The sequence below is a fragment of the Prosopis cineraria genome, unplaced genomic scaffold, assembly GCF_029017545.1.
Source record: "Prosopis cineraria cultivar Desert tree isolate PC_DT_omini unplaced genomic scaffold, ASM2901754v1 PC10, whole genome shotgun sequence".
Classification (NCBI taxonomy): domain Eukaryota; kingdom Viridiplantae; phylum Streptophyta; class Magnoliopsida; order Fabales; family Fabaceae; genus Prosopis; species Prosopis cineraria.
In genome coordinates, this window is record NW_026555341.1 from 2,776,626 (window position 1) to 2,797,180 (window position 20,555).

The window sequence follows — 20,555 nt, forward strand, 5'->3', positions numbered from 1 at the left end:
GTTGATTATAATATATAAAGACTGCTTTTTGAATATATTTCAGAGGGTATAGAATGGAGAATGGATGCTAAGTGAATGTATATCCCAATTCCTTAGCCTCTTTCATCATCCAATATCTGATTTAGAAGATCTCAGCCCATTTCCCACCACGCATCAAGAATCTGTCCCTTCCAACTGCCGTTTTCAATCAATTTGCTGTCTCAATAGCAAAAGAAACATTGGTTGGAAAAACATGAAAAAGCTGTCCAGAAAGATAGATGCCGTCAAATAATGCATTGGAGGATGACAGACTCGGTTTGAACCCAGAGTCCTGAACCGGCAAAGGTTACAATTAATTTTTTTTTTTCAAATAATGATAAGGGAGGCAAAAAGCAAAGACGGAACCGATGGTGTTGAGAGAGAAGGCATCTTGTTCATCGTCATTTGCCTTTCCACGACACCAGCAAAGGTTAAGCGAAGCCCATCACTGGGAATCCTTATCCCAAGCATTATAATATCTCACACGTGACAAACTACGGGATGCTCTGCCACGTGTCGACATTCTAGGTGGCCCATCCTCAAAGTTATGGAATCCCAGGCACTGTGATTGAGTGCTGGGACTGCGTTTCGTCCCCTTCTGAAAATCCGGAACCCCCGATTCCCTCGCAGCGGACCAGGACGACCCTGAAGTCCTGAACCAGCAGAATCTCGCCTCTTGCGCTCCCCCCTCCACGTGTCGCCCTCCTATTTGGTTTCTTTTTTGTATTTTCTGAGATTCTAATTTTCTTTTTTTTGGGGGGGGGGGGGGAAGGGTGTGCGTGGGTGGTTTGAAAGTTGCAAGGCAACAGCCCTTCCTTCATCATGTTGCCGTTAGATTTATTGAATTGAAATAGTAAATCATATATATAAATGTGCTATTCCCACGAGAATCTTGCACATGACCAACATTCATCAGTGCCTTCTATTTCTTTCTTTTTTATTCTAATTGTTTCCCCCCTAGCTATAATGCCCATAAAGTGTTTGTGCCATATTAACCTTCCATTGTAAAATCGTCCTTGTTCTGAATCAATCCCACTGGTGCGAGAAAATATGTGAAATGATAAAATTATCATCGCCTGATAGTTTAAGGATATAGTTTAGTTACAAGGTGGACCAAACAATGATGGAGCTTCAGCATTTTGAAAATGCCATGAGACATTCGGACGGATTTTATGTTTTTTTTTATAATACGCCACTTTATTATCTATTTTATTTTTCCCTTTTTTTTATTTTATTCAATATCGAGTTAATGATTTTTAAAAATCTTCTTAATTCTGATAAACAATATTTTAAGTAAATTATAAATGAGGCTGAAGGAAATGGAAAAGAATGAAAATTAAAGCTTAGAAAGGAGTTAATATAGACCTTGGTAAATAGAAAAATATGTAAAAATAGTTGACTACAGAGCGGGAAATGCGAGAGCATATATAGATAACCTATGAACAATATAATGCATAGAATATGTGAACAGGAATGCAGAAGATCAACTTGTGATCCATGGAGAATTCGATGAAAGCTTGAATAGTAGGCATTGAAAATAATGGGAGGCAATGATAAGGATTGGTGACCGTTGATCATGGGAGGTGTAGTCGCTTGATTGGGTGATTGTGGTGGTGGACAATTCTTACCTGGTCTGTTATATATATTTTCCATATTTTAGGGGCTTACATTGTAATTTTAGCCATACTTGCCCTCTTCTTCTGATATAAGTTCAGGTGATTTAGTTTTGATGGACTTCTAAATTTAAAAAAATATTTATAAATAATTTATTAATAAAGTTCTCACACCAACAATAATATTTAACGAACTTTAAGTCATGAATTAAATTTTTATCAAATAAATTCTTTATTATTAGAAACTATTTATCATCTCTCATGTTGTGATATGTATGTGATTTTTTTTTTAACTGAGTAATATGTATGTGATTAAATGTTTAATATAAAATTAAATATTTTTTAAAACTTTCAAGTTTGAGTTGGGCTAGGCTTTAAAAAAATTTTAAAATAATAATCTAGTATATGTATGATTATTTTATACATGTGTCACTTTCTGCACGCTTCTTTTTAATCGGCCACTGCATACTTAAAAGATATTTTATAAATTCCATATTCATATCATTCAAAGTTATTAAAACAGATGATTAAGCCTGACTGTTTTTTTTTTCGGTTTTTTTAATAAACACGGAAATATAAGCCTGCAGAAAACGTGAGTTTTATATCTATAAGTACACCATATGACTTTACTCTAATAATTGTCACGATTTTATATATTATTTTTTTCACGATAAGGTGTATTGGAAAATACCAGAGAGAATAACAAAGATAAAACCCGAGGACAAGTGTGGAAAATATCACAGAGAATAACAAGGATAAAGGGAAAAAGAATGAAAAAAAATCAACCAAAATGAAGGCATGCAGAGATTATTAAAAAAAAAGTATACATTTTTTTTTTCATGCGTTGTATGGAATTTGAAAATAAATCACGTTATTCACGCGGTGTGTGAATGATATGATTCATTGTAAATTTTACTTCACACACACTGATAATGATTTAGGGGAGCGCCAAATAGCATATATGGACAATATTACTTGAGGTGCGATGAGGTAATTCAATAAAAACTATAATTTCTCGCTATTTGATTACCAAATCCGACTCATTGCTGTATTCCCCACCTTATTCTATTACAGACATTTTAATCTAATTTAATTAATTATAAAAAATTAATTATTTGATCTTTATAATTTTAACTTTATTATAACTTGAGTCACGAATTTTAATTTGGTGCAATTTAATTCTTATAGTTAGAATTTAATTGAAACTTAATCCTTAATTTTTAACTTATTACAACTCAATTTTCATAATTTCATTAATATAGAATGTTAATCTATAAACTTCACTAAATAACTTCAGCCCTGTAATTTTATTTTTTATAATGTGGAGGCTAATATTTTAAATAATTCAAATTATAAAAATTGGATTATATCAAATTAAAATTTTTAAAACTGAACTGAAACAAAATTATAAGGCTTGGATTGCACTGAATCGGTATTCATGAATTGAGTTAAAATTTGAGAGGACTAGATGATTAAATTTCTTATGGAAGGATTTTTGGTTTTTCGTTACCTAAAAAAAAAAAAAAAAGGATTTTTGGTTTTCACCAAGCGTGGGACGTTGGGCGAAGATTAAAATAGAGGAGGAAAAAAAAAAAAAACAAAAATGAATCACAAGTCCAAGTGGAAATCGCGTCATTTGTCCAAACATTTCAAGATTTTATATGTTTGGCCATCAAACTTGATGATGCCTCTAGTTTTTGAAACCAAACCATGCCAAACATCACGTGTTACAATCCTTGAACTCGATTGCCGAGTTTCATTGTCTATCCGCAACTTTCCTATCCTAATTTACCAAACTGCCCCTTCTCTTATGGATTGGATGTCACCTTTTTTTTTTAAAAAAAATACCACGTTCTTTTGATGTATTTTTAATGGTGGGATTTTATTTCCCATATAAAGTTGACAAGCAATTTCTCTACCAAAAAAAAAAAAAAGTTCACAAGCAATTCAACCTTAATCAACGTGCAATCAATGCCTTACATTTCTTCCTGATTTTTCACCGTGGAGTCCTCATATTCATAGTCACAGCCAGTCCCCTGGAGAAGAATCTTATTCAACAAGCACACTGCACGCTAAAGAAGAAAGCAAACCTGGTTTAATCTGTCAGAATTATTAATTCACAATTTTTTTTTGGGCTGACGTTAATTCACAATTCACTCCATTAATTACATCAACATTCAGATATCTAATTGTCCAGACTTTTTTTTTGTTATTTTTTTCTTTCAGCAACGTAAAAGTAAATGAAATGATACAGGCAATGTAAAAATAAAAGATAAGAAGGCTCCTTTCAGCAAAGAGATTATATCATAAACATGATAAAAAATAGATCTCTTTTAATTAAATTGTTACATATACTATTTATTTAAGTAATGAAAGTACCAAGCGCTTATGTCAATTTTAACTGACATTATGTAATTTTATTTGTTTATCTTTGCATTTTGCAATCATTTAAGAAATAATATTTTCTGTCTTGAGTTTTAACATGTATATATATATATATGAGATATCATAGTAAAAAATAATGTAATAAATTACAGGTTTATGTGCTAGAATGGTTTTAAGTATTTTATTGACCTCAATATTTTAATAAAAAAAGCTTATATACTTAATATGATTGTTTTTAATTAAATCAAAATATGTCAATATTTTATAAATTATTTATTTTATAATAAATTTTTGATATTAATTTTGTTACCATGTTAAGATTTACTTATTATAATTTAATTATATATAAATATATTAAGTATATAAGTTATACTGTATTTTAATTAATCAACTTTACATTTTTTTTTTAATTTTTGATGAATAATCAACTTTACATCTTTAACCCTACTCAAATTATGGTAACAGTGAAAAGCTAAGAATTTCTAGGATTTCAGACAGGTCCGCCTATGGCAACAGAGACGCGACGACCCGAATACGAGCATCGAATCTTTCTGTCCTGAATCTGAATTTCCCTTGTATATAAATGAATCTTTATCCTCTTGCTCCTCCTTCGTTATCAACCCCATCTCGGTCATGCTAGTGAAACACTGAAGCCGACACTGAGGGTTGTGACAGAAGAATACCCCTAAAATGGACCTGAGCTTGGATTTGAGTTTGTCTTTTGTCCCCAAAACTATTTCTGAGTTTCTTGGCGAGGTCTCTAAGACCGGAGATAGGCACGAGAAATTAGCGATGCTTGACGACTTTGCCAAGAGATTGGAGGATGAAATGAGGAAGATCGAGGCCTTCAAACGCGAGCTTCCACTCTGCATGCTGATCGTAAACGATGGTAGGTTCTATCCTTGGGTTTTCCAAGGAGGCAATTTGTTTATGATTTTTTTTTTTTTGGTGAAATTTTGGTTGATAATTTTTCTTGGGCGTGTAGCTATAACGAGGTTGAAGGAGGAGAAAGTACAGTTTGTGGAAATGCTAGATCTACCCGAGATTGAACAATTCATACCATTGAAAGCAAATTCTGGAGAAAACGGCCAAGTAATTATGGAAAAGGATGGCTGTGACAAGAAGAACTGGATGACCTCGGCTCAACTGTGGAGCGCTGAAACCAAATTGGTAATTCCAAAATCTTTCTTCAAATTTCAATTTCAGCAGATGATTTTCAGCAAATACAGTAATCTGCTAGAGAATTTGGTAAATTAGCACGATAATAAACAATTTCTTCCGGTACTTACAGAGAAGTGAAAATGATCGGTCTGTGCCGGAGAACCCAATTCAGTCACGAAATCTGAAAAACAAAGGAGGGGCATTTATCCCCTTTAATGGAAACTTGGGCTTGTCAAAGCCAGGGATGAAGGAAGACAAGGAAATCTCACAAGTTCCTAGTCTTAGCTTGATGACTCCAGCGTCCGAACTGAATCTCAAGAATTCAAAAACTTGTAGTAGAAATTGTTCGGGTGCGTCTTTCCTTACAGGCCGGCTTGACGGACAAGGCCAGCCACAACCACAACATTTGCAGCAGAGTCCTAGAAAACAAAGGCGATGCTGGTCACCGGAGCTTCATCGGCGTTTTGTTGATGCGCTTCAACAACTGGGAGGGGCTCAAGGTAAAACTTAACGAACAAATAGGCTTTACGTTATCTAGAATAGGAAAATTGTTGAATTGAAAGGATTCTTAAAATTAGGTGAGCTCTTGTGGGGTTTTATCCTTGCCTAACATCATGTGATTCCTGCTTATTTAAAGTGGATTTTTAGTCTAATAGATCTGTTCTTCTTTCGTTTTCAGTGGCTACTCCTAAACAGATTAGAGAATTAATGCAGGTGGAAGGCCTAACAAACGATGAAGTGAAAAGCCATTTGCAAGTAAGTAATTTTCTGATTAGGTTTCGGCAATTTGTGGGCTTTTGTTTTCTGCCACTCAACGCGTGTCTGGGGTTTATGCAGAAGTATAGACTTCATGTGAGAAGACTTCCAGCTTTACCAATTAACCAAGGAAATGGCTTATGGATGATAGAAAATCAATGTGGAGAGAAGTCAAAAGTAAACATATCACAGTCTGGTTCTCCACAAGGACCTCTCCTACTTGGAGGTTCTGCTAAGGGTCTATCGAGCTCTGGCGATGGCGAAGAAGATGAGAAATCAGATTGCCATAGTTGGAAAGGTGGACTGCACCAGCAAGCGGAAGCTGATTTACTGTCTTAAATTGAAGCCTTTTAATGTTTCGCAGGTAAATAATGGAGCCAGACCCAGAATTTGACAGCAGTAAAATAAGAGATCTAACATACAGAGAGGGATCGAATTAATGTTTTTTAGACTTTACTCTGGAGATAGTAGTTGAAATTTTACAGAGTTGACCAAATTTTCTTCCTCTGGTTTTGAAGAGGTTTTGATCATAACTTATAACCACTTTAAACAATATAATTTGTAGGTATGACCCGCAATTACCGGGATTCTATTGCATGAATTTCAGATGTTCTGTTTTTTTCATGTTCCTTAAAATCTGACTTTGAGCTTGAGGTTTTAGCTTTTTCTGCCTTGAATATTGTGCAAATGCTGGCACTGATTCCACCTGCGGAAGAACCTTTTCAGTTGTGGTCAACAAGGACCTCTTTATTTAATCTCCAAAGTTAACAAACCGGTCATGTTCCGAATAATATGATTGCCCTTTCTTTTCATTGAAATTTAGTTCTATTTTTCAAAGTTCCATCTCAATATTGATTCCATTCAAGCACCAAGAAACCAACAGATGATGCGAACAGTATTGTCTGCTTTATATATCACAGTGCAAATTTGCCTCCGATATCCATGATTGCCTGGGAACATTGACAAACTCGATCGCATGCAGGCATGCTTTTCAGCAGCTTGGCTTCATATTGCTCTCCGATTATTACTTAGACGTGATCATAGAGAGATTATGCTTCTTGATAGTCTAATGGATAAACCAGACTTGGGGTTGCTGACAAATGGAACTTTAATTGATTCCTTCTCTTCGTTCCAAACCATTTCTATTATTTAATAAATTATAATCAGGACACATTTCTTAAATTATCCTTTTTGTAAGTAAGTACCCTTCAACTTCCTTATCGACAGCTAAGCATTTTGCAAAAATAAATTGTCGATAAGTATTGAGTTTACATGATTGTAAGATCACTAATAAGTCATGGATATCTGTTGAGAAGATTTGTATGGACCAAATAAGATTTGGGTACAATAAACAAAAGTAACGGTTCCAAATGATAACATTTACTTACGTTTATTATTCTTTGTTGTCAAACATTACGCGTGTTATCTGGCAAAAAAAAAAAAAACATTACGTGTGTTAACATTGTATATGCTGTGATCAAAACTTGTTTTTCATTGATGTTCAACAGCTTTTATTTTATGTATGATTAAAATAATTAATTTCAGGCATGGCCGAGCCACTCCGGTGCATCTGTTTGACCAAAAATTATATTTTTATGGTAAGTATTATTGACATCATTATTCATATAGGGACGGCCAAAAAAAAAAAAAGGTGCCATTGCATTCAAAAAACATGTTGAAAAGCATTTCTCAATTCCAATAGCCATATTTCTTGACTTTAAGACACTTCAGTGGGGGAAAAGAAAAATTTAAAATAACAATAATTTTTGGATTTTTTAGACAAAAACATCAAAAATAAAACTATAAAAGCTTAGCTGTAAATTATAGAAGGTCAATTGTTTTCATATGTTTTTTTTTGGTAGTGGATTTCAAATGATTTATTATTAAACTTGTATAATTTACAACTCCCGTAATTTATGTAATTAGGTAAAATACGACAAATTTGGGGTTCTGATTATTTATTATCGAGTTCCCTTTTGTAATTTACAAGTGCATTTCACACAACTTATAATATAAGATTCTAGCATTTTCGTTTTAATTGCGTTAAATGTGACAAATTTTGGTTTTAGATTATTTAATACCAAATTTTCATAATTTACAAGTGAATTGTACATAGTTTACAACTAAATTTTCATAATTTGTTTTGACAAAAAAAATTCATAATTTGCACATACAATTGCATTATGAGTACCAAAGGAGAAAGAGAATTAAAAAAAAGGAGAAGGCAGAAAGTAACAATAATGTCAGCAAGAGGGGGAAAAATGAACATGCCAAGAAATTGAGCGAGCCCGCAGTAAAATTAGCATAAACTCTGGTTTGGAGTTTCAAAATTTGGTCTTATTTTTTCAAACCAAAGATGGTAACTTTTTTAAACCTTTAGATTTAATTGTGATCTCTTTTTAAGTTAGATCTTAGATATAAAATGAGGTACACATGAAATATAAGTAATTGTTAAAATATTAATTATTCTGTATTAATAGAATAAACCTTAAAATTATTAAAAAATATATTAAATAAAATAAAATGTTCTGGGCTTTGAATGAAGAAACAAAACATCAAGCTAAACAGCCCTAACTAAAGTTCCCACAAGTTGGCCCAAAAAAAAGTACCCACAAGTAGCCCAATCAGGAAATAGCAGAAGCTAGGCTTGGCTGGCCCACGGTGTTCTCTGTTCTTCATTTTCAGGAGGTCGCCGGTGAAGTTGGTGTATTGCCGGTCTGATTTCCTCCTAAGCAAGTCTGCATCTTTGCCGCCAAAAACCGTGAAGTACGTGGCAACTGTCAACCACTGCTCTATTTAACCCGGTTAATGTGAACAACACTTGTTGACTTATTCCCTGCTGATTCTGAAATCCATGCGCTTTTAATATCAAGTAAATAATTTTCGGTCTTTTCCGTCTGAAACTATGAAAGAAATTGTGACTATTCAAGTTGGTGACTACGCGAACTTCATTGGTTCTCACTTCTGGAATTTCCAGGTTTGAATTCGCATCCTCATACTTATTTATCCATCTTGTCACTCCTTCGTGAGGCTCTGTAGCCCTGCCTTTTCTTTTATAAGATATTCTTTATTTTACGATCATCCTTTTTCAACATTTTTCTTTATAACGTTGAATGTCAAAATTGATCGGGTTCTCTTGCGTACCGGTTTTTTTTTTTATCCTCTTGGGGACAGGTTTTAGTGAGTAATATTTGAAAGCTTTATGTGTATGTTAGTTCCAAAAGCGAGGAAACATAACTTACAATTTGTCTTTGGATCAACGAAGTACTTACTATGATGCTATCAGCCATGATATTCCGAAGTTGCCGATCTTCTGCTCTCCCCCATTTGAAACTTCTGTTCAATTTTGATTTCTTGAAAAAATTGGCTTGTTAGCATGTTCAGGAGGGCATACATATGAAATCCTCGCGTGCTTACCTGATTTCTTCAAAGACCATAGACTTTCACTATTGTCTACAAATCTTTTTTGGCGTACAAAACTACTTCCATTTGTTTATGGAAGTGATGGCATATTTATTATTCACTTGATGTTAGTTTGGTCTGTTTTGTTATTGCAATTTGTTCTCTAATTTATGGTTCTACTGCTGAATTTGGTCTGTTCTTTCAATTTGGTCTGTTTTTTCCTTTTTTGGTTCACATGATGTTAGCTTTCTTTTCTCCAAGTTGAATGACAGAAACATAATTCCAGATTATTGATTTAAATCCTGTTTGCGTTTCTCACAATTGATATTAACGCTTTACTTATTGAGTTAAGGGTATTTTGAGGAGGTTTATTGTTCAATAGTTCAGTCTTGTGTTTTATTATAAAGGATGAGTTGCTGGGGCTTGCTGGGGATCCCCATGGTGATCCAGTCTTCAACAATCAAGATCTTAACATGGACGTGCTTTACCGTACTGGTGAGACACAACAGGTGCAACTTTTTTGTTTTTAAAATTAAATTGTCATTTTAAGAATTTTTTTCTCTGAACTTTGATGTTTAGAATTGTATTGAACTTGGTGGAAGATAAGATTGGCACAAAAAAAAAAAAACTATTAAGTTTGGGTTGAAGATTCAATGAAATGTCATATTTGGACTTTTGTAACTATCTTGAGACTTGTAGACTAGATAGTTCAACAGCAACTTCAAACACAAGCATTTTTTCTTAAATTGCTGTGTCCGTGCTTACACCATTACTGCTTGAATATGTGCAGGGCATCCTAACATATACTCCTCGCTTAGTTTCAATAAACATGAAAGGTATTTAATTTATGTATTTTAAATCATAGAAGAAATATATCAGTGACCTATTTCATGATCATGCTATTGGACCTATTTGTTGGCGTAATTCATGATTAAGTTGATAGTGGATGCTGATAATATTGATGCTAAGAGTTATTAATTAGTTATTTGTCATAGATTATGAACTCTGAAAGAGAACACTGATGAATAATTTGAAACTATATATGGCGGGACCATCGTATTTGACAGTAACTGTCTTGATATTGTGATGCTGATAACTGATCAGCTGAGCATGTTAAGTTGGTAGAATAACAGTACTAAAAATGCAAACCAGGATGATTGGTTGAGTAACGTGGTTACACTATAATTATTGCATGTGTTCCAAGGGAGCTTGAAAGCATTGTCAATCAGCAGGAAGAAACTTCTTAAAACTTGGTAACATTGGTTCATTAAAAACACAAGGAAACTTATTGTCTTGTATTTATCAGGGGGCTTGGAAAATTTTAGATAAAGAACCTGAATTCTTCAGGTGTATATGTGGGTATTTATAATGGTATAGTTTCCTCAGATTGTTAATTTTCATTAAGGAATTTCTTTAATGTCTACTTTTGATGGAACTGACACATTTAAAGGTCTTATTTACTGGATCTGTTTATTATTTCAGGATCTCTTGGATCTATGAGTTCACGTGGTACATTGTATAATGGTGATGCACCTATAGCATCAGATGTTGTCACCTGGTGAGATCTTTCTGGCTGTTATTCTATGTAGTGGTTATGTCATAGTTCCAAGTACAACTGGTTTGGAAATTTCAGACATTTCCCCCAACATTGTTACTTTTCCCAATATTTTGGAAATAATATATTTGTACTCATATCTTGCTTCCATTCACTCTTTGGTCAACTGAAATCCTGATGCTTCAAATATTCAACTGTTGAACATTATTCTGAACCCCTAAATGTTTTGCATGCAAAATTAAATTCTCATGATAGAAACATTATTATCTGATCTTCCCTTTTTCCTGGTGAATGCAAATGAGCTAAATGCTAGTTGACTAATTTGCAGGAGCGGTAAGGTTTCTACCCATGCTTCTGAACACCATGAAAGAAATTTGTTCTTGCAAAGTCTTTATGAAGAAGATCAAAATTCGAATTTGGCAAATGAGACCAGTGGTGGGACTACTAGTTCACAAAGAGAGTATCAGGATAAGGACATAGTTGATTCTCTAGAAAATGGTGTACAATTTTGGACAGACTACTCAAAAGTACATTATCACCCCCAAAGTCTATATGAATTAAGTGGAGTCTGGATGGATGTGCAAGAGTTTGACAATTATGGAATTGGAAGGGATTCCTTTGCTTGGGCTTCGCAGGGTGAAGAAATCAGTGACAGGCTTCGTTTTTTTGTTGAAGAGTGTGACCATATGCAGGTATATCTATTGCTTGAAGCTTTTCTTGCCCACTGGCTATATGCCATATTGGTATCAAACTCTTCCTTTCATTAGGAAGATAATGGGTCTGATTCTCCTGATTGTGGGTGTGTGAGTATGTGTTTGTAAGAAGTGGAAGAAAAGGAAAAAACTTGAAGCTTATATATCTTTAATCCTTGTAGTGAAGTATTGTGTAGAATTTATATTATTAACCCTGTGAAAAGTCAGGGTTTAATTTCCCCTGAAGTTACTTTATTATATGGAAGCAATGTTTTATTTGTAGAAGATAAAAAGAGAATAGAATCCTACTCCAACTAAAAGATGTAACTTGTTAGAATCGGATAATTCTATCCTAATCTAAACAAAACAGTTAAACTTATCTTAATACAGAACACTTAAGCTAACCTTAAAACACAAAATGATTTCCAAAAGATTACTAAAAAATTAAGGTTTAGTTAAAATAAAAAAACAACTTTATTAAAAATTGTCCTCGTTCAACTTCTATTCTGATTTTAAATTTTCTACAAGGTCCTTTTCATGTGTAAGTTTTCATTTTCCTTTCCATTTATTATTATTATTTTTTTTGGAAGCTCTCCTCATATGTATGCATGCTTGTATTGTGGCCACTATTAGGTTCTAGAAGCAAATTCGCTTTTGTTTGATGTTCTCAGAACCATCTCTGAATGTTGGCAACTTTGGCAGGGGATTCAGTTTATTGTTGATGATTCAGGAGGTTTCTCTGCCGTTGCTGTGGAGTTTTTAGAGAACCTTGTAGATGACTATACTAACACTCCTGTAATGCTATATGCTGTGCGAGGTCCAGGTTCAAACACAAGGCTCCAGAGCAGGAAGCATACAATCTCCGGGGATCTTCATGATGCTATATCATTTTCAAGATTATCCTCCTATTCTAAACTTATTGTGCCAATTGGTCTGCCCATCTTAAGTACCAGTAAGAACCTCCATGATGTGAAATTACTGTGATGTGGATGATTCATCCCTTTGTTTTATGATTGTGGAAGACTTCACTTTGACAGATTTATTTAGGGTTTTCTTGAGTGAGTTAGGAGGTTGGAGATTGGGGATTAAAGTTTTGATATATGCATGCAATGGGAATATTGGACTTATATAGGCAATAGGAGAGACATCAAAACTTGAATCAGTTTCTATTTTTTGGTGATGAATTGTGAAAGCACCTGCTAAATTGAGATAGAGTTTGATGGATTCTAGGGACCAAAGCCAACACTTGGGCATGATTGATAACTAACGTTGGATACGGGGAGAGATGATTACTGAAACCTTCTGTCTATCTGAAGGAGTGTGGAAGGCCTATACTTGGAGTAGGAAAATTTGTAATTTAAGAGGGTTTTTTAGATTATCTTTTAGGACAAGCCTTATATACTTGATATACTTTTATCTAGTCAAATCAAGATATGTAGATTTTAATATGTTTATAATATTATGTTATAGATTAAATAATTTATAAAAGATACACATGTCTTGATTTAATTGAAAACAAGTTACTTTAGTATGTAAGGCTAAGCATATAAATTTTTTCCTATCTGTTATTGCTTAAATAAGTTTGGATTAGGCTTATCTTATTCTATTTCTTATATTATCTATCTATGATTAGTTTTAAGTTATTACTATTTTAAATAGATGTACTCTTTATAAATAGCCTAGGTTTTCCTCAGTTGTTAAGCCTTTTGGTGAATTGAATAATACTATTTTTCTCTCATAAAAAATTATTGAATATTTTGCAGTTACTCTCTCCCTCTATTTCTCTCTCCTTCTCCTTCACCCTCCCCCTTTTAATATATTCTTATGTTTAAAATATTGATGATTTACCAATTAAAATGGTGTGGAGTTATTCATTTCAAATCGTGTTGTATTTTGTTCTAATGTGGAGGTATTTTATTCAGATATGTTTCTGTTTAACATAATTCAATAGGTAAAGCTTCCAAATTCCTCCATATTAATGATGAGAAGCCTTATCACTCAAGTGCTGTCTATGCTGCTGCTCTGCACTCTATTAGTCTTCCTTTCCGCATGGCACCAGTCAGGCCTACTTCAAATGCATGTTCTGTTTCTGGGGTGGTTGATGTTAATGGAGTCATACAAATGTTGTCAGGGCAAGGAAAGCAGAATATGGTGTCAATTTTGGATGTTGCCATGCCAGCGCCTGCTTTGACTGGTGGAAATGTGAATTATGTTTATGTTAATCCTGATAAATAAAATGTTTTGCAAAAAATGTATTAAATTCAACTTCTTTCTGAATTTCAGGAGACAATGAGCAGTCTTTGTTAGAGAATTTGCAGCCATTGACACCACAAATAGAAGAGGATGTTGAAGACATGCAGGCAGTTGAATACCTCACAGTCCATGGAGCTCTTGCATCAGGTAAAAGCTATGGAGATTTAATATGTTTATTTTTATCTTCTTCTTTGGTCGGTATTAGCTCCTAACTATGCACTGTAAAAGGAAGAGGGTTCCAGGATATCTTTTCCTGTCAGTGAATCTGGTTTACACAGCACAGACGTGTGTATCTGTCCAAAAGATAAAATAAAAGTGAAACACCTGGTTTGTCTATTTTAATAATATGAAGAAACGGCACAAACATGTGAACTGATGTTGGGTTAAGACTGAAGAACTTTATGGAACTCCATCGTGGAACATCAATAATAACCAAAATTGTGATCTCAGTATTCTGCTGAAATCTAGCCTGACAAGCAACATTCGATTATATCAGCGGGATAATTCTGAAGAGAGTTGTGATTGAAGTGCCGAAGTGAGAGACAGTTAAACTAATCCTAATCCTGACATTTATAACAAGTACCAAATACAAGTCAAGCATAAATAACTAGTTACTATATAAATAAGGAGCATTGAGGAAGTGGCCTTGGGTCATGGTCTGTTATATGCGACTTACCCAATGGTTGGATAGACTTGGTCAGCCACTTTGCCAATTCCTACTATGCCCCCACAACATTTCCTTCTAGATTGTGGAATTAGCAATATTCTAATCTTAAGTAAAGCCTTGATTCTCTAAGAGTTATATGCTTCAATGAGTGCTGTTCGTAACTGTGAATTGGAGGTTTCATCGAGTTTGTCTTACTCTGGACTAAAACCCCATCCAGTTCACATTCACAATCAAATCTTTTTGGAACTTGGAAGAACTTTAAGCTAGTTCTGGACCAAAATTGTTAATGTCGTGAAATGAGAAGTCTTACTAAGATGAACATGTTGGGTCATTGCCAAAAACCATATTAAATGCATGGTTTTTGTGTCGTGAAGAAAAAGGTTTTTTTTTAATTTGTCTGTTAATGATGTCAACTTCTGAAAATTTCTCATTCTGTAGATCTTCATAATTATGGATGGGTGAAGTGGCCTATTCGTTTTGGTTTACATTATTTGTTTCTCTATTTGTTCTCAGATTCTGTTGTTAATTCTATTGCTTCACAAAATTTCTGTTTCCTGATTTTTTTTTTTCCTGCTGATTTCGGTGTGTTTTGATTCAATAGCTGGTCATCGAGCATCAGTTTCTGAAGTAAAAGACATGATTCACGCTGCTTATGAACGTTCCATTATGAGGCCAATGTTCTGCCATCTATCTGCTTCTCTTTGTCCCCTCCCTATCCCCTTGCCTTTCCCATCAATATTTGGGAATCTTGTTGGTCAGCATGGTGAAATGATTAGTGGTCGGATGACTGGTACATCAAGGAAAGGGTCCCTTGATGTCCATTCCATACCTATGGCTGCCCGATTACGTTCCAACAGTGCGATCTTGCCTTTTTTGGAAACTAGATTGCGGAACCTACATGGGTTTGGAATTGAGCGAGGAGCACTTGGAGCGCAGTTACTTAGCAGTTGGGGCTTTGGAAAGGAAGAATTGGTGGAAATGGAGGAGATGTTGTCTAAAATGGTCGCAGCATTGTCTCCTCCTCAGTTCTCATCCGATTCAGATTAGAATACGTGTTCAGCAAACGTAACTTTTTGAAGGTGAGTTTGGGAGGTTACAATTTTGAAGCATGCCATGCCTGCTTGTTCATCCCCTTCGGCCTTGTTTGCACCAGGCTTAATCTTCAAAGGTGTCACTTTATTCTTGTTTGCATCGTGTTTGTGCATCTAAATTTACTTATTTATATTCACCAGAAGAAAATTACCTGGTATCTATTTTCTGTTTCTTTTGACCTTTATCTGTCTTTGGTTTGCGACTGAATTGGTTGCATCTCACCAAGATCAACTGAGATATTTTATTTTTTTCGGGTAATCACTGAAGTTAAAACTATCACCTACCTTTCACTTGATTTCTCACAATAATCTTTTAGATTACACTTTTTGAGGCACCAAGACTTAATAGGCTTAATCAAAGTCAAGCCGATAGAGTTCATTCGGGTAATCTTCTACTTTTCATTAATTGAGCAATTATCCTTTTAAGATCTTTTTTTTTTTTTTTGGTGTGGTGAAAGATGAGGGCAAAGCCCCCTAAAATAGGCTCAAATTAAACAGCAAAAGGGGCAAAGGTCCCCATTACATCCGAAAAGACAAGGGCATCGGCAAAGGTTGAAGACTCGTCAAAAGAGGTACGAGGGAAATTTGAAAGTAAAATAGAACAAAATAGACACTGCAACCCGATTTAACTTCTCTCTTGACAAAGTTAGGATGAACTTGCCAGTCTTTCTGGATTAGGACAGTGATAGAGAGTGAGATGGAAATCTCCCTCATAGGATGACTCGAACACTTGATCTTGTCTAGAATTTATTTAGCACCCGTTTCCACCTCGATATTCCTTGATCCAAGATGCGAAGCCATGCTCAAAACCTAAGCAATCCCCAATTTTCAGCCTCCCAAGCAGAACACGGTCCAAGTTTCGTAATAAAGCACCCGACCCAATCTCCCAACGACAACCCCCCCCCCCCCCAACAGCCTCCATCGCCATCGTCCTTCACTGACCCATCTCTATTAACCATTGAGCTTAACGTGGCCTGTTATAAGGGTGTTGCCACCTACACACTTGATTAGCTCAATCACTATTTCTAGCCTTCCCGTGAGGGGACTTGATAAAATTCTTTTATTTCCAAATTAGAGTGAGTTTTTGAATCGAATCTTCAAAGGATTACTGCGCGCCTTTCTTGAAAATGGCTTCAATAGTTGTTGAATTATTAATAGTTAAGAGGCAAAAATGTTTTGAAAGTTTTTACAAAGAAATGCTCGGTATCCTCATCTTTTAGAAGGACTCTGGAAGCGTGAAAAATGAAACAATGTCATCCTTTTTCAACTTCTGACAAACATTTGACTAACATTTAACTAAAAGAGATTGAAAATCTGAGGTGGCATTGTACATCATGGATCCAGTTCCAAATCTTGCTTTCCTTCTCCCCCTCCCTCTCTCACTTCGAGCTTATCAACGTTTCGATGACCCACCCTCTCTTTCCTTCTATACCCCTTGCCTCTTTGCTTCTCTCACATTCTTACCTTCCAACCCACAACACAGCAAGTGGCCGAAGGGTACGACTCTTCAAGGAACACCAACTAGGGTGATGGTTTCATAACCAAGGCCAAGAAGAAGCTTGATAGAGCGAGGTTGTGGATGTTGTTCGATCTATCAGGTCAATCAAAGCTTGTTGAGTTGCGTGCAGCAATTTAACTTGAAGAAGAAGAAGACGCCGTCACTGTCGAGGGGAAGCAGGACAAGCATGAGGTAAGAGTTTCGAGCCCTTCTCCTCTTTGTTGACTCTTATGTGTGTAATGAGTTTTCAGTGGCAAGAACTTCGAATCCTTCTATGATTAGTTGCTACGTGTGACGATGAGAAATGGGGATTTGAATAAATTCGTTCTTAGTACCGTGATGGGCATGAAGATGACTGTGAATTTGGTTTGGGTTACTGAGGTGGCAGTGGAAGCAATTTCCATAGCAAAGGAGGGTTTTGATGTAGTCATGTCAACAGAACTCCAGCAAAGCTAAGTCTAAAGAGAACACAAGATTTGAGGTCTAAAAGGATCAAACAAACATCAAAAGGGTAGCCGATGATAGAGAAGCTGTTAGACAGGGAAGCCGCTACGTGAGGAGACTGAGCTAGCTAAGCACCAAATTTGGGGTCTAGTCTGGTGCAAGGAATTCTGGTTAAGGTTTTAGCTTTCTGGTTTTATGATTGAATCCTATTATGAATTGGCTATGAGAACAACGATTCCTTATATATATATATGTGTGTGTGTGTGTGTGTGTGTATGTATTGTGAGCAAGCTTGGGTTTGATTGAGATAAAAAGATTGATCTTTTGATTGGAGGAGCCTTTTCAATTTGATTGTTGCTAACTTTGATTTCACTAGTGATGGAGGAAGAGAAGGAAGGAGATGGAGAAGAGGAACGGTGAGGGAGTAAGGGAGAGGAGAAGAACAATTCAGAGAGAGGGAGAAAAAAAAAGTCAAATTATTGGCCAAAACAAAAAACTTAACGGTCAAGGTCAGTTTAGGTTTATTTTTCACACTTTTAAAACAATATTACTTCTTTTAAAAGGTGACAATATTGAGTGTTCTATTGAAAAAACTTTCAAAATAGTTTTGCCCCTTAATCCAATTATTAAAGATAAATTTGGAGAATGCAATTATTATAAAGTTTTTCATTCTATATATCGCATTTGTAGGGGCAAGCGTTTTTTTTTTTTTTTTATGGTAATTAGGGACAAGCGTTAAAGATATATGAAGATTCGCATTCTAAGTGTTGCAGTTTGCCTTACGAAGATTCTCAAATAACTCAAGGGAACTTCATGGGCTGGACATCTAACGATCCTTTCCACTGAATAACGATGTGCATTTTCCGGTGCATATTAACGAATCAAGCGCAGGATAGCAATTTGTAGGATATTCTCATCATGACCGGACAATAGCCATCTCTGCATTATGTTACCAATGAATGTTAATACTCCATCTGTCACTAGTTACAAGTCCCAAAAAAAAAAAAAAACCGAAACCTTTTTTGAAACGTGTATCTTTGTTAAGCAAGACATGTAATTTTTGATCCTTTATGAAGGGTATTTTAGAAGAAATAAATTTAAATTACATCTGGAACTTTTTAATAGAACTTATAATTTAGGACATAAAAATATAAAAATTGAGGTTTATTATCAGGAACAGATGTAATGTATTGGTAATCCCATGTAGTTAACAACGCCTTCGTCAAGCGTTGGCTATGTGAAGAGAAAATTCTTAGTAAATAAGTAATTGCACGTTGAAAACTACAAATAATTATCAGTAACAACTAGTTACTAAAACATTAAAATGGCGTCTGCACATTACCAGGACTGTTCCTAGCATGATGATGTTAAATATGATCAAATATGATCGGATTATAATTAATTTATGATTTTCAATTGATTGTAATTTTCTATTATATATGATTATGATGACCGATCACGTACGTTTATGGTGATGAGTGTACATTGATTTAATATTTATAAGAACATATCATTTTGTCATATGTAAACCTTTACGAATAAATGAATAAACATAACAGGATTCACAATATTTTCATCCTTTTCCTCTTTCCTTTGTGTCTTTTTGTAATACTATTTCTTCGACCGCGATTATTTTTTTTAGAAGATATTAGTAGTTACATTCCTTGACCTTGGACTGTGAAGACTGTCTAAACAAATATTAAAGGGAAAAAAAAGCAGAGAGACAAATCCACCACCTATTTTTTTTTTAATCTTTTTAATTGGTTCATTTTTCTTTTCAAAATTGTTGCAGTAATTTCTTTTCCGGTGATTGCTAAGAAAAAATGAGATTAGAAAGAGATTATCAAGTGCTGAACACACCGCAATATTGATTCAACAAATTTGATCGAAACCCGTGCCATATGTTGTCGATCGGGCTATGATATATCCGGAATTAAGCATATCAGAAGTAGGCATATCGGATACATGTTTACTTGGACGTTAAGCTGTTTCTTAGGTAACATGCATGGACTTTATGATCATGTGTAAACTCATGCCAGTCCTTCATGCATCCAACTGAGAATATACATGTATGCTATAGACTCCGACAACTACAGACCTGAAGGTCTTGTAAACATTTTGAGCTCGCTTTCCTAACTAAGATCCTTGCTAATTCATGTAGATCGTCAACCATCATTTTCGTTCGTCTACAATGATAATTTTGCATTATTTGTGATGCTGCAACGAATCGAAATTTGGCGCCCCCCCTGAATTTCTATATCGTAACATCTATAGTATACTTGTGATCATGCAAGTGCAACTTATTTGGATTGAAAGGAGTATATAACAAAACTATGTCAAATCCTATTGGGACAGATAGATCTTGCGCCTATTTAAACAGCCCACTCCCTCCGAATCATAATTAGAGTACCGGTAACTATTTCATCATTAAAAAAAATAGTTAAAATCTTTGACCTTTTTGTTAAAAATATATATACACATATTTTCAACTATGCCCTCATTAAACAGCCTATACAAATGCCTTAATAATGACAGTTGAATTTGTCATGGATCATTTTTTAAAAGGAATGATAAATTATGGTATATTTGGAAAAAAATTATAACAATGACTCCTTTGATCAATACTATTTATAAATCACTTCCATTATATTTCATTGGAATTGAGAAAAGCCTTGAACTTCAATAACTTTGTCTAAAATTTAATAAATTTTCAACCTTACTTCTATCAAATGTACATGTACATGCTTTTAGAATAAAATATTTTAGCATTTAATAACATTTTCTAGCATTTAATAGGGATAAAAAAGTAAAAAAAACACAAAAATTATAAAGGTGCTCTTTAAATAGAATCAAAATAAATAATATCTCTGTGGAATATAAATAGGATTGGATGAATACTCAAATATATATGTACCCTATATTTTGGGTTAAACAAATTTCTAGATACTTCCTCCATTCCTTTTTATAAGTTGTTTCTAACTAATTTACCAAAATCAAAGTGAGTTAGAATATAATAATGA

At 34.5% G+C, this 20,555-nt stretch overlaps 2 protein-coding genes across 3 annotated transcripts; both read left to right on the forward strand.

The window, feature by feature from the left end:
• The first annotated feature begins 4,526 nt into the window (after positions 1–4,526).
• Positions 4,527–6,584, forward strand: LOC129322987 (transcription factor HHO5-like). The gene is made up of 5 exons (XM_054969475.1): positions 4,527–4,905; positions 5,002–5,186; positions 5,308–5,677; positions 5,857–5,933; positions 6,015–6,584. Exons 1-5 carry the CDS (start codon positions 4,707–4,709, stop codon positions 6,270–6,272), a joined length of 1,089 nt encoding a protein of 362 aa, XP_054825450.1. The 5' UTR covers positions 4,527–4,706; the 3' UTR covers positions 6,273–6,584.
• A 2,025-nt stretch (positions 6,585–8,609) lies between these two features.
• On the forward strand, positions 8,610–15,873 carry LOC129322301 (uncharacterized). Of its 2 annotated transcripts, none has more exons than XM_054968550.1 (9): positions 8,610–8,910; positions 9,743–9,844; positions 10,126–10,171; positions 10,818–10,893; positions 11,219–11,582; positions 12,285–12,534; positions 13,534–13,776; positions 13,866–13,982; positions 15,104–15,873. In XM_054968550.1, exons 1-9 carry the CDS (start codon positions 8,839–8,841, stop codon positions 15,547–15,549), a joined length of 1,716 nt encoding a protein of 571 aa, XP_054824525.1. In that variant the 5' UTR covers positions 8,610–8,838; the 3' UTR covers positions 15,550–15,873. The 2 variants fall into 2 exon arrangements, with proteins under 2 accessions (XP_054824525.1, XP_054824526.1); XM_054968551.1 differs by having other exon boundaries at positions 9,743–9,830.
• The last annotated feature ends 4,682 nt before the right edge of the window (positions 15,874–20,555 follow it).